Source organism: Thunnus albacares, chromosome 20, assembly GCF_914725855.1.
Source record: "Thunnus albacares chromosome 20, fThuAlb1.1, whole genome shotgun sequence".
Lineage (NCBI taxonomy): Eukaryota > Metazoa > Chordata > Actinopteri > Scombriformes > Scombridae > Thunnus > Thunnus albacares.
This window is the reverse complement of record NC_058125.1, coordinates 27,330,470-27,351,287: the sequence shown is the minus strand read 5'-3', so window position 1 is coordinate 27,351,287 and position 20,818 is coordinate 27,330,470. Positions and strand designations below refer to the sequence as shown.

Genomic DNA, 20,818 nt, shown 5'->3' with positions numbered 1-20,818 from the left:
CATCACTTCCATTAAAGCACATTTGAAGGATCTTTTAATATCCAGTATGAACAGGAGGAATGATTACAGCGAGGAAAACCTCTTTCACTGTTACTATGGACACCTGACTGTGTGAACCCGTTCTTCAAAAACAAAATGTAAAATCTGGAAATGATGGAAAAGTTGATAAAACTGTTTCAAACAGACTGATCAGCTGACTCGGTGTTGTAACTCTTCCTCCTGCATTTAGTGTGAGGATGAATAGTTTGAAACTGTCTGCAGGCCTCAGTGTGACCAGCAGGAGGCAGCAGAGTGTAAAGTTCAGTCAAAAGGTGGATTAATAACACCTGTGATCCTCTGCAGGTTCAAATAATTAACTTTATTAGTTTCTTACATTCAAAAACAGGTCGGTGCTTTTTTTCTTTTTCACAGTTTAAAGTGCTTCACATGTGACTGTGTGTGAAGCCTGAAACACACAAACACACAGTTTGCTTCAGACGCTGCTGCTGCAACATTTCTGTCTGACAGTTTAAATCATGATGTGAGCGGCGCTCTAAGAAGCCGTCAACAGGAGAGGTTGTCTCAGTGTGTTTATAACATGCTGAGGATGAACAGATTTTTTATTTTTATAAAACACATCCAGGTGTGTTTCAGGCTTCAGAGCTCCTTGTATGAAAAGAAGCTTAAGGAGCGTCAATCCCAGCAATTACACAACATTTATACACACAAAGAAAACCGACAGTGAGAAAAATCTTTTACATTTCCATCATATCAGTTCTTCAGTAAACACACAGACGGGCCTTCAGTCTGATCTGCCTTTAAACCTGGAAAAGAGACTAAATGAAGTTCACTGAGTGTTCAGATCAGTCACCTCTGAATGCACTGCACAGAGTAAAAATGAAATCCTTTCCAAGATTAATTTTCTTCAAAACAGTGGCAGTTTGACATCTGACGTCACATTGTGTAATTTTCTGTTGATATGAAACAGTAAAGTATCTCTAACAGCTAAAACAGTAAACCGATGTTTAGTGCGTAGTTTCAGTGCAGAGGTCAGTTGGGTGAAGTGAAGAATCTTCTCCCCGGTTCTGCTCGTCCACTGAGGGAAGAAAAACAAAACAAACAAACTGCGTTCAGACAACTGATCAAACAGAACATATCAGCAATAATTCATCATTAGTGACTCATACATGCTCGATGCACAAGGCAGGTTCATCGGGCCCCGATGTTTGAGTTGATGTTAGAATTGATCAGAGTAGAGTTGAGTAAAGGGTTTTCTTTGGTTTTCCAAAGACTAATAACAGTGATCATGTTTTCAGTCTCTGAGGAGTAGTTCTGTGTAAGGCACTGAGCCACTGAGCATGTGCAGGAACGCTGTTCTGTTTACAGCTTTCAATACTTCAAAAATAAACACTAAAAAAATGATAAGTGTGTTATAAATCTCATCGTCTTCAGATGTTTTGTTTGACAACATTAAACAGAAAAAGAAAATATGAGACTGAAAAAACTTCATCAAAATAAAATCATTTCCACCACTTGAACTTTCACAAAATTATATTAGAGCACAATTACCTCGGGTTTTCCCGGCATCCCCAAAACAAACTCAAAACAAGGAAGTAAGCTCAGTTCATACAGTCCATCAAAACCCCAAAGCCCCGCCAAGAAGAAAGATAAGACAACGAACAGAAAACACTTGGTCGCCCTGCTTCAGCCGACTCACGGTCCCGGTGTAAGTGAGAAAAGTGTGCGGTGTCTGGAGTCGTTAAGACGCCGGATATTTCCGTGGAGAGGACAGGATGCGTTTCCAAGCTGCACGAGGGCACACAAGGCGAACATGGATCAACGCGGACTGACACGCGCGCAGATTGCCAGAGATAGACTTACAAACGGAGGTTAAACGTCTCCCCTGCTCCTCACTTGCCGGCGTCAGACGCCACACTGAACTTTTCGTCACCTGATATGTGAAACGTAAGAGGCCGGACTCCGAGGGAGCGGCAAAACAGAGCCATGTGATTGGCTGACTGGGCTGGCGGGGTGAGGAGGTGAATAAAAAAAAAAAAAAAACAATATGGGAGATCACATAACATAAACTGAGTAGGAATGTATGGTGTAATGGTTTTGAGATGATACATAAAACAAATCATATAGTAATGAAAATAACAAATGACAAAGAAATAAACTTTCAAATCATCATTAAACCATTACTTACCAACACCCCGTCTAACATAGTATGTTAAATGACTATCATTAATTATCATTTGGGTGATCGCCACAAGTTACTGGACTACTGGTTGCAGCTGTGGTGTGCCGACACAGGCACAGTTTGATTGATTGATTGATCACTTTAACACATCTGACACTGCTGCTGTTCAATAACTGCACTGACAGTTGTTGTTGTTGTTTGTGATCTTACGTGTTGCTGGAAGCGGCGCCCAGGTTCCTGATCCGGCCTCTCACAGATCCTCTGCCTGCAGCCGTGTAGTAGCTGTTTAACTCCGGAGACGTCAGCGGCTGGAAGAGACGAGCTGTTGAAGACATAAACATGTATGAACCTCCTCATGTCCGTCTGTCCATGGAAAGACTTGTTCAGACTGACTGAAGAGGTGGATACAAAGATAAAAATGAAGTCTGCCTGACACATCCAGAGGGAATCTTCCGAAGTTAGTCTGTTTTCTTAAAGAATCATCATTTTTTCACTGTTTCCCTCCTCTGAGACATACAAAAAGAAAATCAAAAATAAATAAATAGTCATTTCTCCTCTTATAGGATGAATAGATCTTGTAAGATAGACCATTACATTTACAACGAGTACGTCAAGAGTCTGCAGAGGAGTTATTACTGTTCACATCCAACACTTTTACAATAATGTTGACGCTTCTGATTCCTGCAGTAAAAGTCTCGTTCATGTTTCTCACAAGCAACAAAATTATGGGATTAAATTTGTGCCTTGAAAAAGAATAATAATAAAAATGAGCTGATAGTGAATAAAAAAAAAAAAAGGCAAAAACTGTCCAGGTTGAATCATCAAGAGCAAAACAAATGAACAACTGCATAGCGCCAGCAGCTGAGGATTATGGGTATTGTGGTGTTAAAGAGAGAAGACTGGTGCACTAGAGCGTCCACATATCAACTCTGAGGTCTGATGTGTGAGTACCGTGTCCTTCGTCCTGGCTGCTGGTCTTGTTGGTGGTGGTGGTGGAGGAGGAGGAGGAGGAGGAGGACGACGATGATGATGATGATGATGATGGGGTCTGGTCGGTGCGGACATCAAAGATACGTCTCCATGATTCTTCAGGGATGGACAACAAGCGGCAAACAACCTGAGAGCAGAGAAACACTAAGTGGCAACGTTTACATGCACACAGTAGTGTGACTATGTGCGACTTCTGACCATCGAGAGAAATCTTTGGTCATCGATCCAAGACAGCAAACACAGTCGGCAGTTAAATTTAAGAATAAATTCTCACAGTGTGACTGCTGCTACAACCCACCACTACAAACCGACCAATCAGAAAACGACATGAAATTGCTGACGTTTGGTAACACATTTCTGAATAGGAGGAAAACACACTCGTGACTGTAGCTGTTGGTTCAAGGGGAACCACTGACTGTATATAAATATGGACGACGTGTGTCCACTTCCTGTCGCTACGCACAAATGAAGCCAAAATATCTCCTTTCCAGGAGCTGCCATCTTGCTTTTTTGATGTAATTTGGACTCGTACGACAGGTCAGAGGTTTGAGAGCAGCTGTCAATCATTACGTCACACCCCCTTTTTATACTTATCTGAAAAATAAGCACTTGAACAAACAGCGTGATAAGAACGACCTAAAATGACAGAAATCATCTTTAGGAAAAATGTGTTTTTGAGATTTTTTAGTTTAGCTCGTGGACTTATACCGCAGCCAGCCACCAGGGGGCGATCCAGATGTTTTGGCCTCACTTTGAGAGCTGTCATGATGTCCATATTAATATACAGTCAGTGGGGGAACTGATCGACATGTTTACCTGCAGTAAAGACGAGCTCACAGTGCACATGTGCAGCTCTCTGTTAATACCATCACACTGACCTTCATCTGAGTGAGCGTGTCTTTCAGGATGGTTGCTGGAGACGGCGCAGACATCCCGTGTCCCACCAGAGTCGGCCCAAACACCCGGGACAGATTATTCTGGTCCATCTGACACCGAGGACTCTTCATGACCCTGAAATATGAAGCAAAGATGGAAACAAGAAGAACTGACAACACTGGAATTCTCCTCTTCCACTATGTTCGTGTTACTGTTTTCAAAATCCCCGTTGCTGAGGGAAACAACAACAACAACAACAACAACAAACTCCAAGCTAGTAGCCTACACGCTGAAAACTGCAAGTTTTGATCAAGATTTGCATTGTGAAATAAGGCAGGCCTGCTTGGTTCTTTCTGTGTTTTGCAGGGATTTAACAATTTTAATAGCAGGACTTCCACCAAAACAAGTTCCCCCGACTGTATTTTGCAAGAGCACCATTAATGCATCCTTTTTTAAAAGGAATGCAAAAAGGAAAAAGCAATACAGACAAGCCAGAGTGTTTTTCCCCTATATACCAGGTCCAGCCAGACCTTTCTCCAGTGCTGGCACAGCTCTAAAACCAGGTGTGGAGACAGGTCTAGCTATGCCAGACTAGGGCTGAACTTACTTGTGAAAGTGCAGCATGAGGAAAGCCAGAGTGTCTTTGTTGGTTTTTGGCAGCTCTGCTACAGCCTGAAAAATGGCGGCAGTGCTGCCGTCTTCATCAGACATCTCTGAAGGAAGCAGGGACAGGAGAGGGTGAGGCGTGGAGATGTTGACATGTTGACAGACAGGTGGTGTGCTGAACTCACCTGCAGCCTCCATGAATGTGCGGTGCAGTTTGAAGGTGACCAGCGGCTCCTTCAGCGTCCTCAGAAAGTCTTTGAGGAGGCCGCACAGCACGTGGACGTCCTGAACTCTACTGAGCATGAGCGGAGTTTTCCCCTGAAGGAAGCGATCCCTGAGATCCCTCACCAGCCGCTCACCTCCAGGAACTCTGTACAGACCCCTCTGCACACAGACAGGTAGAGAGAGACAGACAGACTGACAGACTAACCCTAACCCATGTATCAGCGTTACATTCAGTCAGAGCTAAATGTCTGATTCTCTACAAGATAAAACTCTGATGTATCAATACTTCCTGCTGTTATGAAGGGATTTAAAGAATCAGACTCAAATCATCTGAAAGAAAAAATATTCAGTTTCCTTGTCCAGGCAAAGATGGCAGCTGGTGGCCACCTGAAGAGGAAACAGGTAGACGCCCGCTAGCTACCTGAAGAGGAAACAGGTAGACGCCCGCTGACTACCTGAAGAGGAAACAGGTAGACGCCCGCTAGCTACCTGAAGAGGAAACAGGTAGACGCCCTCTAGCTACCTGAAGAGGAAACAGGTAGACGCCAGTTGTCTGGAAAGTGTTTAAAATCTTTATCGTGCAGCAGACATTTTTTCAGATCTTCTGCTTGTGTTTACGCTCCTTTTCCTGCTCCAGACACATCTGACCAATGAGAGAACAGGAAGGGAATCCGAACCAAGCTGACCAACTCATCCACTGATTGGACAGTTTACCTCCTGCAGTCCTCTCCTCTCGATCTCAGTCACACACTCGACGATCAGCTGAGGAACTCTGGGATTCTTCATCGGAGCAAAACTTTCCAACGAGTTCTGCCGAGGACAAGACATGATGAATTTTACAAAAGGAAGGCGTCCTGTTGGCTGACATCTAGTATTAGCTAAGAGACATTCTTTAAAATCGACATAATCAGGTTCTAACGGACTCCATTACCGTCTGAGCTGCAGTTCCTGGTGTGGTGCTGGAGCAGCTGTTGACGCATTTGTGTTTGCACTCTGGATGAGCGATCAATCGGCATTTTCTGCACTTCATCGCAATCTTCCCAAAGCGGATCCTCTTGCCGCACGGCGAGCACGTCTCGGTCCATATCACCTGATGGAAGCAGAGGATTCATGTTCAGTGACCAGGTGGATGTTCGGACATAAAGCAGAGCAGCTCGGTGGCTTCGTACCGTTTTAGACACAAAAACATGTTTCAGGGTTTTCTCCGCTCTGACGGTGACGCTCTCCTCCAGCTTTGCTTCGGTTTCAGGTTCTGCCACAGTCTCATCACACGGACACCACACCGACGTGTCATCTGCAGAGTGGATCAAGTCACAGAAAACACTCAAATCAATCAGTATCTGTGATCAGCTGTAAAAACAAGTTGTTACATCTTAAATATAAACATTTAATGTAAAAAAATGTACAAATGAAGCTGCTTCATTCATTACAAAGAGAGAAACTTCTCTTAACTTGTGTGAAAAACTGTTTTTACTTCTTTACTGTAAAATCTGAGAATAAGTTAAATTGACTTTTCTTTTAAATTGAACTCAGATTTTCAGCTTTGACTTTATATTGTTTAATTATCACTTTCAGAACTTAAAATCATGACTCGAATCCATTTCTGATCCAGTGTTTTACTGTTATTTAGAAACGTTAGCATATTAGCCTACACTTCCCAGCATGTATTGCATTACAGTAAAAATTCTCTTTTTTCCTGAAACAAGCAAAGTGACACGATGATGTCAGAGGATTCTCTCTGATCCAAACTAATAAAACACAGGATGGAGATCAGTGACCTTCACACCCTTCCTGCACCTTTCTGTTGAAAGACCTTTGAGTCATTGGCTGTGGCTGCTAGCAGCTAGCATCTGCTGTCATGAGGAAAATTGTTAAACTAAACTGTTCATAAAATAAAAATGACTCATTTTCCTGTAAAGTAACAGAATTGCTGTTAATCTTTTATTCTAACTTGCAGCAATTTAACAGAAGAAAGAATTCAAAGCCTGAACTTCCTTACAGTAAATTCTTAGAATGTTTGTTCAGATTTCATTTTTATTTGACAAATAAAGTCCAAACACGTTGAACACCAACAAGAGAGACATTTTATTTTGCGTTATCCCTTTTATATTTTTATCATATTTTCAGTTATTTAGTTATTGATGTGAAGATAAACTAGAAAATGCAATTTCAGAAGAAACTGCGTGTGATTGCTGAACGCTGCAGTTTATAGCGCTGCACTGCTGAAAGCTGAGTTGCACTGAAATTCTACCAAGACTAACGTTGCTTGCAGGTGGGATCAAACCTACGACCTTGTATTTGTAAGCGTTATTCGCTGCACTAATGTGGGACACAGCAAACAGTGAGTGAGATCAGATTTTCATGTTTAGACTTTTATTTAAATAAAAAACAGGGTTTGCAGCTCTGACATTCTTATAATATTAAAGGACGCACACAGCATGATTGTGCATAATAAACATATAAAGCAACTTTGTTTAGAAGAGCAGAGTTATGAGGTGCTGACCTGAGCAGGTATCAGACTCACAACCTTGTAATCTAACAGGGAAAAGGACCATGAACAGTGCTCAACCACTGAGCCAGCAAAGATCTCCGACACATGCACAACTTCACATGTTGTTGATTAGAAACTTATTTGCCTAAAACGAAGCTTTTAGTTCAGAGATTTGAACATGATTAGTGGCAGCAGGACTGGCTGAGCATGAGGAACACAGTGTCTGAAAACTGGAGAGTGAGGAGACTGAGAGCCTGCAGATTGTCCTGCAGTCAAAGAGAGTGTGACGGTGCTTTCAGCAGTCACACAATAATGACATATGTGAACACACCTCCTCCTCCTCCTCCTCCTCCTCCTCCACTGCCACAGACTGAGACAGCACACTCCTGGGTGATGGAGCGGGTCGGGTTGTCGGGGCTCTCCTGTGTGATGCCCACCACCATGTGAATCTTCCCTCCAGTGTCTGCGGTCGTCACTGACGCCTCCACGATCGTCTCAACCTCCTGAAACACACAAGCTTCAGCCGTCAACACTTCTAAACATGGCAAACAAACTGAATCCTTCAGGTCTGGATGTTTTAAAGTTAAAGCTACATGATTCTGGGATGAGGAGTCAGGAATCATGTGATGCTGGTTAGAGAATATATACACACACACACACACAGACAATATATAGAGAGTATAGTTATTGTGCTTCCAAAAGTGTAACAATAGAAATGCTACATAAAGTTCTGTATTGTTAATGTATAAAATCATGTTTAGTGTTTATGATGGATCATCTTTTAAGGCTTCACTGCCTCATCTTTGATTGATGACAGGGCTGCACCTAAAGCTGGGGACACACATGACGACCTATGAGCCGATCATGAATGTGATCTGGGCGACTGATCGGAGCAGGTCGGTGTCTGTCTGGGTCAGTCAGTGTTGACAGTCGGCACATAAAATCATAAAGTGTGTGATGTGTAAAGATTCTCATCTGAAGTTTTCACATCCAGTCGCTGCAGGTCGTTGTCATAGAAACTTTTCAAACACGTTTGATATTTGCGACTGACATCACCAACCAATGACATCACTTGTGCGTCAATGCGAGGGAGACGTAATGTAAATAAACTAGAAATACCACCTCGTGATTGTATGCCTCCACCAACCAGTCAAGTTGCAGTTTACATCCATGTCTGTCCAGAATCATATTTGTAGTGAAGACTTGTATTAAGTGTATTTTTTTGGCTAAATGAAAGTTTTCACTATATTGACATGTATGATTCCAGTGAGAAACATGCTGTCTGCACTTAGAGAAGGTGTAACTGTCATAATTAGCATATGACGTTGGGTCACAGTGACCTTTGACCACCAAAATCTAATCAGTTCATCCTTGAGTCCAAGTGGACGTTTGTGCTAAATTTGAAGAAATTCCCTCAAAATGTTCCTGAGATATCACATTCAACGAGAGAACGGGACAGACGGACAGCCCAAAAACACAAACCCTCTGGCCTCCGTGGAGGCTCAATAAAAACCAAAATGGTGAACAAAAAAGGTTTGTGGTGTTAGAGAGCGCTGCACAACTGAAACGGTGGAGTGTACGTCTATTGCTAACCTAACAATTCTATATAAAGACTGCAATATTTCGTAAAGAATATCCTGTTTATGTTTTGAAGAGGTGTGTTTGAGACCAGCAGAGCTGCACTGGAGTCTGGCTGGTTGTCTCCATCTTTGTTTTGGTGCCAGTTGGTGGAAACAATCTTATGTGTGGTCTGTCCAGTCTCATTGGTTTCAGCTCATCTTTAGGCGTGTCCTCAGCTTGGTGATTATTTTCAATAATAATCATAATCATTATTATTTTCTCGATGAATCACTTAAAAAAAAAAAAAAAAAAAAAAAAAATTAAAAATGTCTGTCACAATTTTCTACAGCCCAAGATGATGTTAAAGGTCTTGTTTTGTCCAACAAAACTCCAATGTTAAGACGAGCATAAGCATCAAATTCTCTCATTTAAGAGGCTGGAACCATTTCTTTGCAGTTTTAAAACTTCAACGGTTAATTGATTATCAAAATAGTCGCCAATTAATTTCCTATTGATGGACTAATTGTTGTAGCTCAAATAAAAATACAGGTTTGTTTTTATTTTTGTCCCAAAAACATAAACGAAGTGAAATAACTTTTTTCAGCCCTGAGTAGTGTCTGCAGGTTTGTCTCTCAGGCCCAAGAAGGTTGGCCTGAATATTTCCCTCTGAAATGTAGTGGAGTGGAAGTATAAAGTAGCATCACATGGAAATACTCAAGTAAAGTACAAGTACCTCAAAACTGTACTGAAGTACAGTACTTGAGCAAATGTACTTAATTACTTTCCACCACTGCAAACAGATTAGTAAATCTCCACCAAAGCTGAATATCACAAATCTTCTGACAATGTTACTGACAGTTATTCATCAGTGTGTTCACCTTCTCCACAGTTCTTCTCTCCAGCGGCTCTACAGCGACGTTCCCGCCTCTCCCTCGCCTCCCAACCGGAGCGCCGACAGTCAGACCCATCGACGATCTCTGCATAGAAACAGCAGAACATCAGGTACGAAGCGCATCCTCACCTGTGAATGTTAGCTGTGGCTCAACAGGTGCGTACCCTCCTCTCTCTGGCTCGAGATCTCAGCGGTTTAATCACAGATGTGTCCACGTCCTGAAATAACAAGACGACACAAACTCTCAGTTTGTCCACATGTCATGTCAGGAACAAATAAACTTCCAACATCAGATATTTATTGATTTGTTTCAAATTGAAAGCAAAAACACTTATGTTCTTGTTATACTTTAATATCTTTCTTCATGTTTTATAATGTAAAGCTTTATGAACTGTTTGTGTTGGAAGGTGGTAAACAAATTATCTCAAGTTGTCAATAGCAACGGAGTGAAATCATTGGCTGTCTGGAAGAAAAGAAATCAATATAAAAACTGACTGATGATGTGAATAATGATCAGCAGGATGTGAAGGGTAAATGACTAACTGTAAATACAATAAATCCTGCTGTCTGTTTAAATGATACACGTCTCCTCAGGTTCATGACCTCACCACGTCATCATCGGTCCGATCGTAGCTGATATCAGAGTGCGACAGGAACGACGACTCGTCAATGACCGACAACCTGACGGAACGATGGAAAAAGGTTTTAAATTACTGTGAACATTCACAGCTTCAATAGCAAATGTTGTAAATATTCATGTTGAAACCTCAAAGACACTGGATCCCTGTAAGGATCCTCTAAAACCTGCTGAGTCCACCTGAGGAACGTCTGAGAACTGGAACAACTTCTGAAACTCCTGAATCTAAACTTTCAAGAACTTTTAAAACTCCAGAGTGAATCTTTGTTGTCAGTAGAGCTGCAACTAATGATTATTTTCATTATCGATTAATTGATTAGTGGTTAGGTCCATAAAAATGTCCAAGGTGACGTCCTCAGACGTCTTGTTTTGCCCTCAACCCAAAGATATTCAGTTAACCTTCAAAAAGACTAAAGAAACCAGAAAATATTCACCTTTGAGGAGCTTGAATCACAAATTTTGGACATTTGTTTTCATAAAAAAATAAAGACCCAAAACAATTAATTGATTATCAGAATAGTTGACAGTTATTTTAATAGTTTGCAACTGATGGACGAATTGTTGCAGCTGTAGTTTAACTCATGAGTGAACAGGTAAACCGATACATCTCTTACCGTTTACTGCTCCTGTGCAGGAGAGTCACATTCGCTCCTTTGTGTTCAAAAGTGGCCAAAAGAGATTTCTGCTCGTCGTTCAGACAGGCGCTGGATTTGCTGTCATGGACCAGGATGTCACACATCAGCTGCATCTGCCTCTGCTGCAAAACATTAAATACTGACCATCTGTTATGATGTATGAACAAACATCCTGATGATTTATCTGCTCTCAGAGTCTAAATATACAGTTTGTCCTGAAGGTGGCGCTAGAGAAAATCTCATGAAGTCATTAACATCTAAAAAAAGGGTTCATCTTCTGAGGAGCAGGTATATTCACAGCTAAATTTATCTGATAATGAGATGTTAAAGTCCATCTGACATTAAACTCCTGAAAAAGGTTTTGTGTCCTACAGCAACATATCTGCTTTGTAAATCACTTCCTGTGTTCTCACAGAAAATAATTGATTGATTAATCTGTAGATTTTTGCAAATTGTTTTTTTGATCAATCGTTTTGTCTCTAAAATGTGAAAATGCCCTTTATAATTCCCCAGAGTCAAAGGTTGCATCTTTAAAAGGTCAGTTTACTACCATCATGTATGACAAATTAATTTTGTGTTGATCGACTAATCGTTGCAGCTCTAGACATTCATATTTTAAATTATTAGGTTTCATGATGGCGCCCCCTAGTTTACATTATTTTGATTAAATGCTGTTCCATCATCCACTTTTGTAGCTGGAGTCATTTTCCTGCAGCAAATCAAATCTCTGCATCAAGTGATAACATGTTGTCTTATCATCGGCAGAGCAGATGGTCACACTGAGCCTGATAGCATCCTGCTACACAACACAAGAGCCGCACAGCAACAACCCACATTAGCTTTCCTGCTAAAGTTTCCTTCTTATCTAACTTACAAACATGGACACACGTCTCGTCCTGGACCTTAGTATGTTGACCGAGCCACCAAACAAACATTCACTGGGGAAAAGTGCACCGCTAATGTCAGTTAGCAGGTTAGATAGCTAATTAGCTGCAGCACATTAAGCAGCATGTAAACATGTTATATGTTTTGTGGGGACAGCAGGTGTTTGTGGGGACAACAGGTGTTTTGTGGGGACAACAGGTGTTTTGTGGGGACAACAGGTGTTTTGTGGGGACAACAGGTGTTTTGTGGGGACAGCAGGTGTTTGTGGGGACAGCAGGTGTTTGTGGGGACAGCAGGTGTCCTCTGCATCTCTTACAAGATCAGTCTCAAATATGAAAAAAGGGTCTCCTCTAATATGAGCTCTAGTTGCAGTGAATCTAACTCACCAAGTAGTGATAGTCAGCTTCCATCCTGTAGCGTTTCTTCATCTCCAAGTCCAGCTGGTTGCGAGCGTGTTTCAGTTTGACTTCCAGAGCGGCTTTGGCCACGTCAGACTTCACCAGCAGCTCCTTGTACTTCTTCAGCTCCAGCTCAGCCTGCAGCCATTTCTTCCTGAAGGTCTCAAACTTTTTAACCACCTCGATAAACTCTGAAAGCGTCTCAGAAAACAAGCAGAAAATCAGCATCTACTGGTCTGAGCTGTACGGAGGACGCATGAGGAGAGCTCAGCGTCAGTCCTACACCTGGACACCTTTTCTGGATTTAAAGGAGTTCAAATGTTGAGGCCTGATCTCTGATTCTCTGCATGTCTTTGTTTTTCACAGTAAATGAAGTAGAGGAGGTGTGTGTGCGGTGTCGAGTTTTCACCCAGCTCGGTGTTCATAGTGTTTTCCTCCATGGCAATCCTCTGAAGGCAGAGAGCCAGCACTTCCTCCACCACGAGCCGAGACTCCCCCATCACTCCGTCCAGCTTCCTCAACACTACAACATAAAGAACATCACCACGCTCTTCTCCCTTCTGCCTGCACTCACCGAGTGTTTCAACCAAATCAAACGCTTTGATGTGCTTCAATCTGAAAATAGATTTTAAAAACTGCCCTTTCAGTGTGGACAGAGTCAAACATTTTCACCAGAATTAAAAAGAAAAAAAACTTGAACAGTAAAAGCTCAAGGTCACTATTATGAGAAAGTCAACATTTATTAACTTTTCAACATTTTGTGTTTTTGATAAATTCAATAAACAAAATGTTTCTGATACCTGAACAAACATCAGATAGAATTAAGTCAGAATTCACATTGAAATTCACAAACAAACTGTTTATTTAAAATCTTTTTTCAAAAACAAACATTTCTAAAGCATGAAATTAATTTGTTAAGAATTTAGGAAACACTTTATTTTACAGAAGTGTAATTTCACCATAATTTTCCTTTTAAAAACACAATAAACAAAGTTCTGAAATGTAATTTGAGTTCAGTTGTGTAGATTTTATGAGCCGTTGTTGCTTCATGTTAAATGTCGATCTTTCATTTTAATTCAGTAATATTGTTGACAGAGTTCAGGGAGGAAGTGATGACGCTGTTCATTTGTAGATTGTGAGAGGAGACTGTTGCATCGTGATCGATGTGACTTTCTAATTGAAGCACCTGATGCAGTAAATTTATTTGTAATTTAGCCAATAAACAAACAGCATTACAGTTTCACTCACTTACTCTTCAGTGTCACACTGTTTGATTTGTACAATGTAAAACATTCAATGAAATAAGGAACATTTACTTTAATTCAACTCTATAACTTCAGATTTCAAAAGAGCTTAATTAACTCTCAAAATTAAAAATACTCCGAGGAGGAGGAGACAGGACATCTTACTGCCCAATATGTATCAACACGCCACAACCTGAGGGACAGTGAAGGACTAGACACACATGCATGCATAGGATATACTGTATACATAGATATGCTATATGTTATTAACATAGATCAATCTTAATGTTATTTTGTTTCATTGACTCTTGATGTTTTGGCAATATTGTTGTGACATTCATGCCAATAAAACAAATTTGAATTTGTTCTGTCAGTATGAAAAAATGTATTTTATTCATCAAGTTCACTGCAGCACAGAGTCGCACTCAGGATATAAAAACACATAAAAGGACAATTCACAATTCATCAAGTGTGTCTTTAAACCAGCAGTCAGGTGTCTGTAATCATTCCTGCTGTTCATACTGGATATTAAAAGATCCTTCAAATGTGCTTTAATGGAAGTGATGGAGGCCAAAAACTGTGGATTTTGTCCTCCATCACTTCCATTATAAGGTCATTATGAAGGATCTTCTAATGGTCAGTATGAACAGCTTTAATGTTCATTTTGGCTCCTGACTGTTGTTTTAAGACACATTTGTAAAACAATGTGAGCTCGTCCTTTAAACAGTGTCATTAATCAAAGTGTTGCTGTGTGTCAACATGCAGAGTCACAACCAGAGAACACAGAGAGCTCTTCTGCTTCAGTCTACCTGTTTTCCGATTCAGACTTTTCTTTGTTTTCCTGCAGGAGACACTGAGCTGTCTGCTCCCAGATCTCATCAAAGGAGGACTCTTAATAAACCAACTCGGCCCTGGATTTGATTGACAGATAAATGTGTGCAGGACTCCACTGTCTGAAACTCTATAAAACATCCTGACTGTGTGAAACAAACTGACAGTCTCAGCAGGAACACAAACACCATCATCCAGCTCACAGCAATCAGTGAAACAATGAGTGAAAGTTTAACTCACATGTTGGAGGTGAAACTGCAGCACAGCTCCGCTCATCAGCAGCTGCATTCACTTGTCTTCTTAATTGTGTCCGTGACCATGTGACCTCAGCTGCTGCTCCTATTGGTTGTGATGTCATCGGAGCAGCTGTTTATGTGAACGTGATAGGCCGCATTCACACCAAATCAGGCGGTGCGGCGTTCGGCCGCAGGGTCGGGCGGAGGTGTGGGGGTTTGTGGGCGTGTTTATTTGTGATCTACAATGTGTTTTTGCCACTAGCGCTCCCTCTCTTCATTCACTCTCTGGCTCGCTCGACCACAGCTGCTCTCTCTCTCTCTTTCTCTCTCGTCTTTTTTAAAATGAGTCGGGAAGCCGACAGCAAACTTTACCAACGTTATCAAGCGAAGAGAAATGTCCTCCCCTCATCCTAGTAACGTCTTTGTCCTCCCTCATGGCAGAGTTTACAACTCTTGTCAGTCTGATCTCCCGCTGTGATTGGCCACCGCAGCCTTCAGTCACAGTGACGTCGGGTTGCGTTTCTAAAAGTTTCTAAAAGTTTCTAAAAGTTGACTCCGGCTCAACTTTCCGGCCGCAGTCCGGGGCGGCGCTGCAGCGGCTAAAACCAAGCCGCACTACCTCCATTCAAATGAATGGAACGACTGGCGTTTTCGCCGCACCGCCTGATTTGGTGTGAATGCTGCCTCTTCTCATTTCTCTATGGGTACATCTCAAGTCTCTTATTTTATGTCTCCTCGCGCCTCGCCTGAACTGGAAGTTGATCCTGATGCGCCATTTTGACGAGGGTCCCGAGTCTCTTATTTTGCTCTGAGGAGCGAGGAAACATGAGAGCAGCCTTCACGGAAGTCTTTTATCGGCCGACACGCCCCCTTATTGGATATCAGTTATTGATTGGACGCTGCAGCTGATCAGATTTAAATACATATACATACATACATATACAGTTTCACACCGAAGTGGAGACAGATTATAGATTCAGTTTAACTGAATCATTCCCAAGTTGTATGTTTCATTTGTTTTCTGATTCATCATATAGTTGAAATCTATTAATTGTCGACCTGATCAACAAAAGAACCATAAACAACTTTCTTCATGTATTAGAAAGATTTTTCTTTTCATGATGTTATTTCCTCCATTAAACTGTTTCTTGCTGACAGACAGACTCCTCCTGACTTTAATTTGATCCATAATAACAGTTAAACACATCTATATTTTACATCATTTATCATCATTTCATTCAGTCACATGTGAGGCTGAAAATTCCTGAGCGTGGGGTTTGATATGAGTTACATCATTTCCATTTTCCCTGAAACATTTAGCCAAATACATATTTCCCAGTGTTCAGAAGAAATGATTCGTCATTCATTCAATTCTGGGTTATTGAATGATGAATTCACTATCAGGATTATCAAAAAAATACAGATACAAATAATCAATAAATAGTATAAACGCATTCTGAGTAGAAATGGTTCCTGTGCGTCTGAGCAGGACACAGTATAAATACAGAATGCAGGTTTTTATTTATGTTTGTTAAACAGGTAACAGGCTGCAGAGAGGAAACAGCTGCTCCAGCGGTGATAACTGTGAACCTTTATTAGTATTAGCACAGTGCACATGTGTGCACAAACTCCATCAGAAGTTTCTACAGCTGTTAAAGCCGACTGACAGCTGATCCAGCTGTGATCAGCTGTCACCGTCATCAGAAACGGACGTCGCTTCACGTGACGCTTCAGAGGAGAGGACGTCTCATGTCTCTTAAAACACATTTCCTCGTTTCTTCTCCTTGCTCGGTTTCCTTGCGTCTCTCCTGCATCCACGGTGGGAAAGACGCAAGGAAAAGACGCAAGTGAGGGAAACGTGGATGCAATTTAAGAGACTTGGGATGCACCCCTAGTGCCTCCTCATCTCCTGTCTCCTCCGTCCTCCTGCCCGTGACCCGGAAATCGATCTCAGCGCGCCGTGTTTAAGGATGTCTCAATTCCTAAAATGCATCTCGAGGAGAAAAGAGAGAGGAGAGAGGAGAGAGGAGGCTTGCCGGAGGAGCTATAAGCGAGGATACACAGGTGTGTCCTTTGCGGAAGTTTTTCGACACCCGTGACGTATAGAAGAGGCGTGACACACAGCTGGAATATACAAACCATTTGTAGTGCTTCACACAATAAAATATATAAAGGATATATGTGTGTGCGTTTGTACGTGCGTAAATAAAATATAAAAATGTATGACATCCGTACATTCTTGTCATTTTATGCCATGTTGTAATTTGAATTAAAAGTAAATATATAAGTTGTCATGAACAGTGTCATGCTCATCTGTCAGAGATCAGGCTGTAACAAAACAATGGACAGATGATGCAACTCTTCCGCACGTTATATTTAATTGACATGACGGCTCTGAAGCGAGGATGTCTCATTTTGTTAAATGTCTGTTTCCTCGACTCCTCCGCTCGCATCTCAGGTGGGAGGGACTAAGACGCGAGGAAAGGAATCGAGGATGTACAAACAGAAATGAGAAGAGGGGTTCGTGTTTGGTGGATTCACCGACTACGACACAAATCTCTGCTCTCAGTTCTGTTTGATTCATTTGTTTACTATTTCCACCAAACTTTATATTCACAGATTTTTACACATTTTAAAGCAAAAAGCCAAACTTTTCAGAGCTGACTGCTTTATCAAACAATATATTTATTCAATGTCTGAATATACGAACAACAAAGCTGTTAAAACGTAAACTTTACAAGATATTGATTGATTGTAAGTATTTATTTGTAATTTTTTGTCTTCATTATTAACTTTTAGTCTCGCTGCCGTGTTCACAAGGTGTTGTGAACTTGTTCCAATAAAGCTGCTGAATAAAAAAAGAATGTGTAACAGCCATATTGATGAACATTTTATATTATTTATATTAAGATAACTAAATAGAAATGTCAACTACACATTACAAATATTTAAATTTTACTGGATAAATTCTATATTCATGAAAGCAAATTTGACTGAGCAGAGCATTTTATCCCTCAAACATCTTTAATTTCTCCTCTGAATCCAGAGGAGCCAAACAGCAGGGGGCAGTATTTCATCTTCATGCAGGCAGGTTCATTAAAGGGTTTTAATTAGACAGAGAAAGAAGAAGAAAACTAACATTACCTTAGGAAAAAGAGACATTTTGGATTTTTATTTCCAAAGTTTATCTCCAGGGGGCATCAATGAAGATTTCTCAATTAATGAGTTTCTGTAGTGTTTTTTTAAAAACCTCTCACTGATGTGTTTTTGTAGTGTTTTTTATGATATTTTTTATGATGAAATTTGTTAATGATGTATTTTTATTATTTCTATTAATGCAGTTATTGATGGTGTGACGGTGATTATTACTATTTATTTGTTATTATTATTTTCATTAATTTATTAATATTTAATTTTATTTAACATTATATTTGCATCGCACCCACTGATCCAAAACATTGTTCTGTAACTCATTATAACGATGATTTTTTTGATATGATGATGGTGTAAATGATGAAGATGTTTATTATGGTGATCATTCTGAAGATGATGATTTTAATTGTTATTATTATAATATCACATATGTTATGTATAATTATATATGAAGATGACAATGAGGAGGATATTGATGCTGATATATTATTATTATTATTATTGTCGTTGTTGTTGTTGTCGTTGTTGTTGTTGTTGTTGTTGTTGTTGTGATAATGTCATCATCATCATGATCGTTATAAATGCTGTTACACAGGCTAATATTGGTGGGATGAGGATGATGATGATGATGATGATGATGATGATGATGATGATGATGATGATGGTGGGATTATCATTATTAAACGGAATACTATAATTAATACTCCACAATTTATAGGACATTGATTATGATGTTGATTAGTACTATTATTACATAGATTATTGTTGGTAGGATGAGATTGGTGATGATGATGATGATTATGTTTCAATATTATTACACTGATAATTATAATAGTATGATGCTGATTTCTGTACAGATGATGATTTTTATAATTATTGTTATTACTTATTAATAGGATGACGATGTTGATGATGATGTTTTTATCATCAAAAATATGATTATGTGATTATTAATATTTTTTATCATTGTTACTATTATTGATATGAATTATTTTCATTTACTAACAGACAATAAGCACAACAACACACAGACATTTATTTATTATCTTTTTAAATGTACTTATTTTATTTACTGACTGCTCTGCGTATTTATTTATCTTCTATCATGTTTCTTTTATTTCCTCCACCAATCTAAAACCAAGCATAGCTCTGAATGATGGGACCCTCTCAGACCAGGTCCTGGTGGTTGAGGAGGTTTGGGGGACCTGACTGGTTTGGAACAGCTTGGTGTCCGAGGGCCTGATCGCTGTTTAACCCCCTTCAAACAGAAAGTTGCTCCTCAGACCCAAATGACACAAACACACAAACAGCTCTGCAGCTTCACTGCTGTATGTCGCAATAACTGCTGTGATGTTGCCACGGTAACAGCAGTATAATCTCAGCTGCTCATCAGTGAGTTTGTCTTCAGACTCTTTCCTGTCACTTGTCACCAGTTAAGAACTGGTACTTGGCAGCTGAGGCAGGCAGATATAAAGGTATTCCTGAAGAGTAACGTCTACATGTTTTTTTTATCTCGCTGGTGTCTGTTGTCCTTTGTACAGTGACTCCAGAAATTATTTGTTTAAAAGATTCAGTCAAACAATTCCTGATTTGTTTTGGTGTCTGATGTGTTGAGTTGGCTTTTTAATGTGGATATTGTGGAGAACACTGTTTCCATCATAACAGGACACTTCTGTCATGGAAACTCAATGTTTTAAAATGTTCTCTTCAATCTGTGTAAGTGTTCATTATGATTTTTCATGTGCTTATTATCTACTGTCTTTTAATAGTAATAATAATAATAATGAACTTTATTTGTATACCACCTTTCATACAAGAAATGCAGCTCAAAGTGTTTTACAACAAAGAAATTACAATTACTGAGTGCTTTACATGAAAATAGACATAAAATGAACAAAAACATGCAAAAACATTAATGTAACATAAAAGGGAAGATAAAACCCATTGAATAATAATAATAAAAAAATAAAATAAAATAAAAATGAAGTTCAAAAGTAGAATGTAAGCCATCATGTCTTTTTGTCTCTTTTTATCTGCCTTAATACTCTGTAAAGGGTTTTAGTCATGATGGATAATGCTTTGGCGTCCTCTGCTGGCACAAAGATAAAAGTGCATGATGTGAGCTTGAATTGGTAAATGGGCTGTATTTACTGTATATAGAGCTTTTATTTGTCTCATTCACAGACACACTGACGGCAGCAGCTTGTGTTCTGGACAGGAGGAGCTGGGAATTGAACCTGCAACCCTGTGGACAACCGGCTCTACCTGCTTCAGGATTATTTTTGTGGATACCAATCCATCAGGGGTCTCTTCCAGAAAGCAGGTTTAACAAACTCTGAGTCGAACCTGAACTCTGAGCTGATGAACCTGAGATGAAACTCAGAGTTTTCTCTTCCAGAACAGCTGATCACAGTTTGTTCAATCAACTCTGACTATGTTCACTCTGAGTTAAGCTCATGTGTGGAGAATGAAATCATCAATGGAGCTCTGATACTATGAGTCGCCATGGCAACAGGTAAATAAAAGGCAGAGCCTTCATTTGAACCCCGTGGATGTAGAAATATTAATGCATGTGTATGTGGACGATGCACATTTATCTTTAATAAAAGAGCCTGAGTCAGAGCAGGAAAAGTGTCAATAAAGTTATTGAGTATTGTCTATTAATTCATCATTTATCAGACTTACATTTCCTTAATGATGATAAAGTGGAATCTGACTGTGTATCAGGCTGCAGCTACATTACATTTTAAATATATTTATTTAGTTTTAATCTGACGGACAAAACACAGGAAGCAGCAACTGAAGATGAAAAACATAGTAAAAGATTTAAAACATGTATAGATCAAAGACACAGAGACATGACTGTAGCTCACAGTCTGATCAGTAATAATGTGTTTGCTGGTTTGTACTTGAAAAGACATTGAGGTTAAAATACAGTAGATTTTAAATGTTTAGACGTCTATTTGTATCTCAGCTCAAC

At 40.0% G+C, this 20,818-nt stretch overlaps 2 protein-coding genes across 4 annotated transcripts; both read right to left on the bottom strand.

Annotated features, from left to right (window-relative positions):
- Positions 1-337: 337 nt before the first annotated feature.
- On the bottom strand, positions 338-14,875 carry LOC122971117 (rac GTPase-activating protein 1-like). Of its 3 annotated transcripts, none has more exons than XM_044337626.1 (17): positions 14,690-14,875; positions 12,784-12,897; positions 12,363-12,565; positions 11,071-11,213; positions 10,428-10,500; positions 9,984-10,037; positions 9,806-9,904; positions 7,702-7,870; positions 6,046-6,170; positions 5,808-5,966; positions 5,591-5,686; positions 4,837-5,035; positions 4,653-4,758; positions 4,048-4,180; positions 3,131-3,296; positions 2,390-2,501; positions 338-1,075 (listed from the first exon to the last, which is right to left on the bottom strand). In XM_044337626.1, the coding sequence occupies exons 1-17, from the start codon at positions 14,805-14,807 to the stop codon at positions 1,030-1,032; spliced, it is 2,115 nt and encodes a 704-aa protein (XP_044193561.1). In that variant the 5' UTR covers positions 14,808-14,875; the 3' UTR covers positions 338-1,029. The 3 variants fall into 3 exon arrangements, with proteins under 3 accessions (XP_044193561.1, XP_044193562.1, XP_044193560.1); XM_044337627.1 differs by having other exon boundaries at positions 7,708-7,870; positions 14,690-14,874; XM_044337625.1 differs by having other exon boundaries at positions 7,699-7,870; positions 14,690-14,873.
- Positions 1,030-12,874, bottom strand: LOC122971775 (rac GTPase-activating protein 1-like). The gene is made up of 16 exons (XM_044338521.1): positions 12,784-12,874; positions 12,363-12,565; positions 11,071-11,213; positions 10,428-10,500; positions 9,984-10,037; positions 9,806-9,904; positions 7,699-7,870; positions 6,046-6,170; positions 5,808-5,966; positions 5,591-5,686; positions 4,837-5,035; positions 4,653-4,758; positions 4,048-4,180; positions 2,390-2,608; positions 1,697-1,785; positions 1,030-1,075 (listed from the first exon to the last, which is right to left on the bottom strand). Exons 1-16 carry the CDS (start codon positions 12,872-12,874, stop codon positions 1,030-1,032), a joined length of 2,007 nt encoding a protein of 668 aa, XP_044194456.1.
- Positions 14,876-20,818: the final 5,943 nt, after the last annotated feature.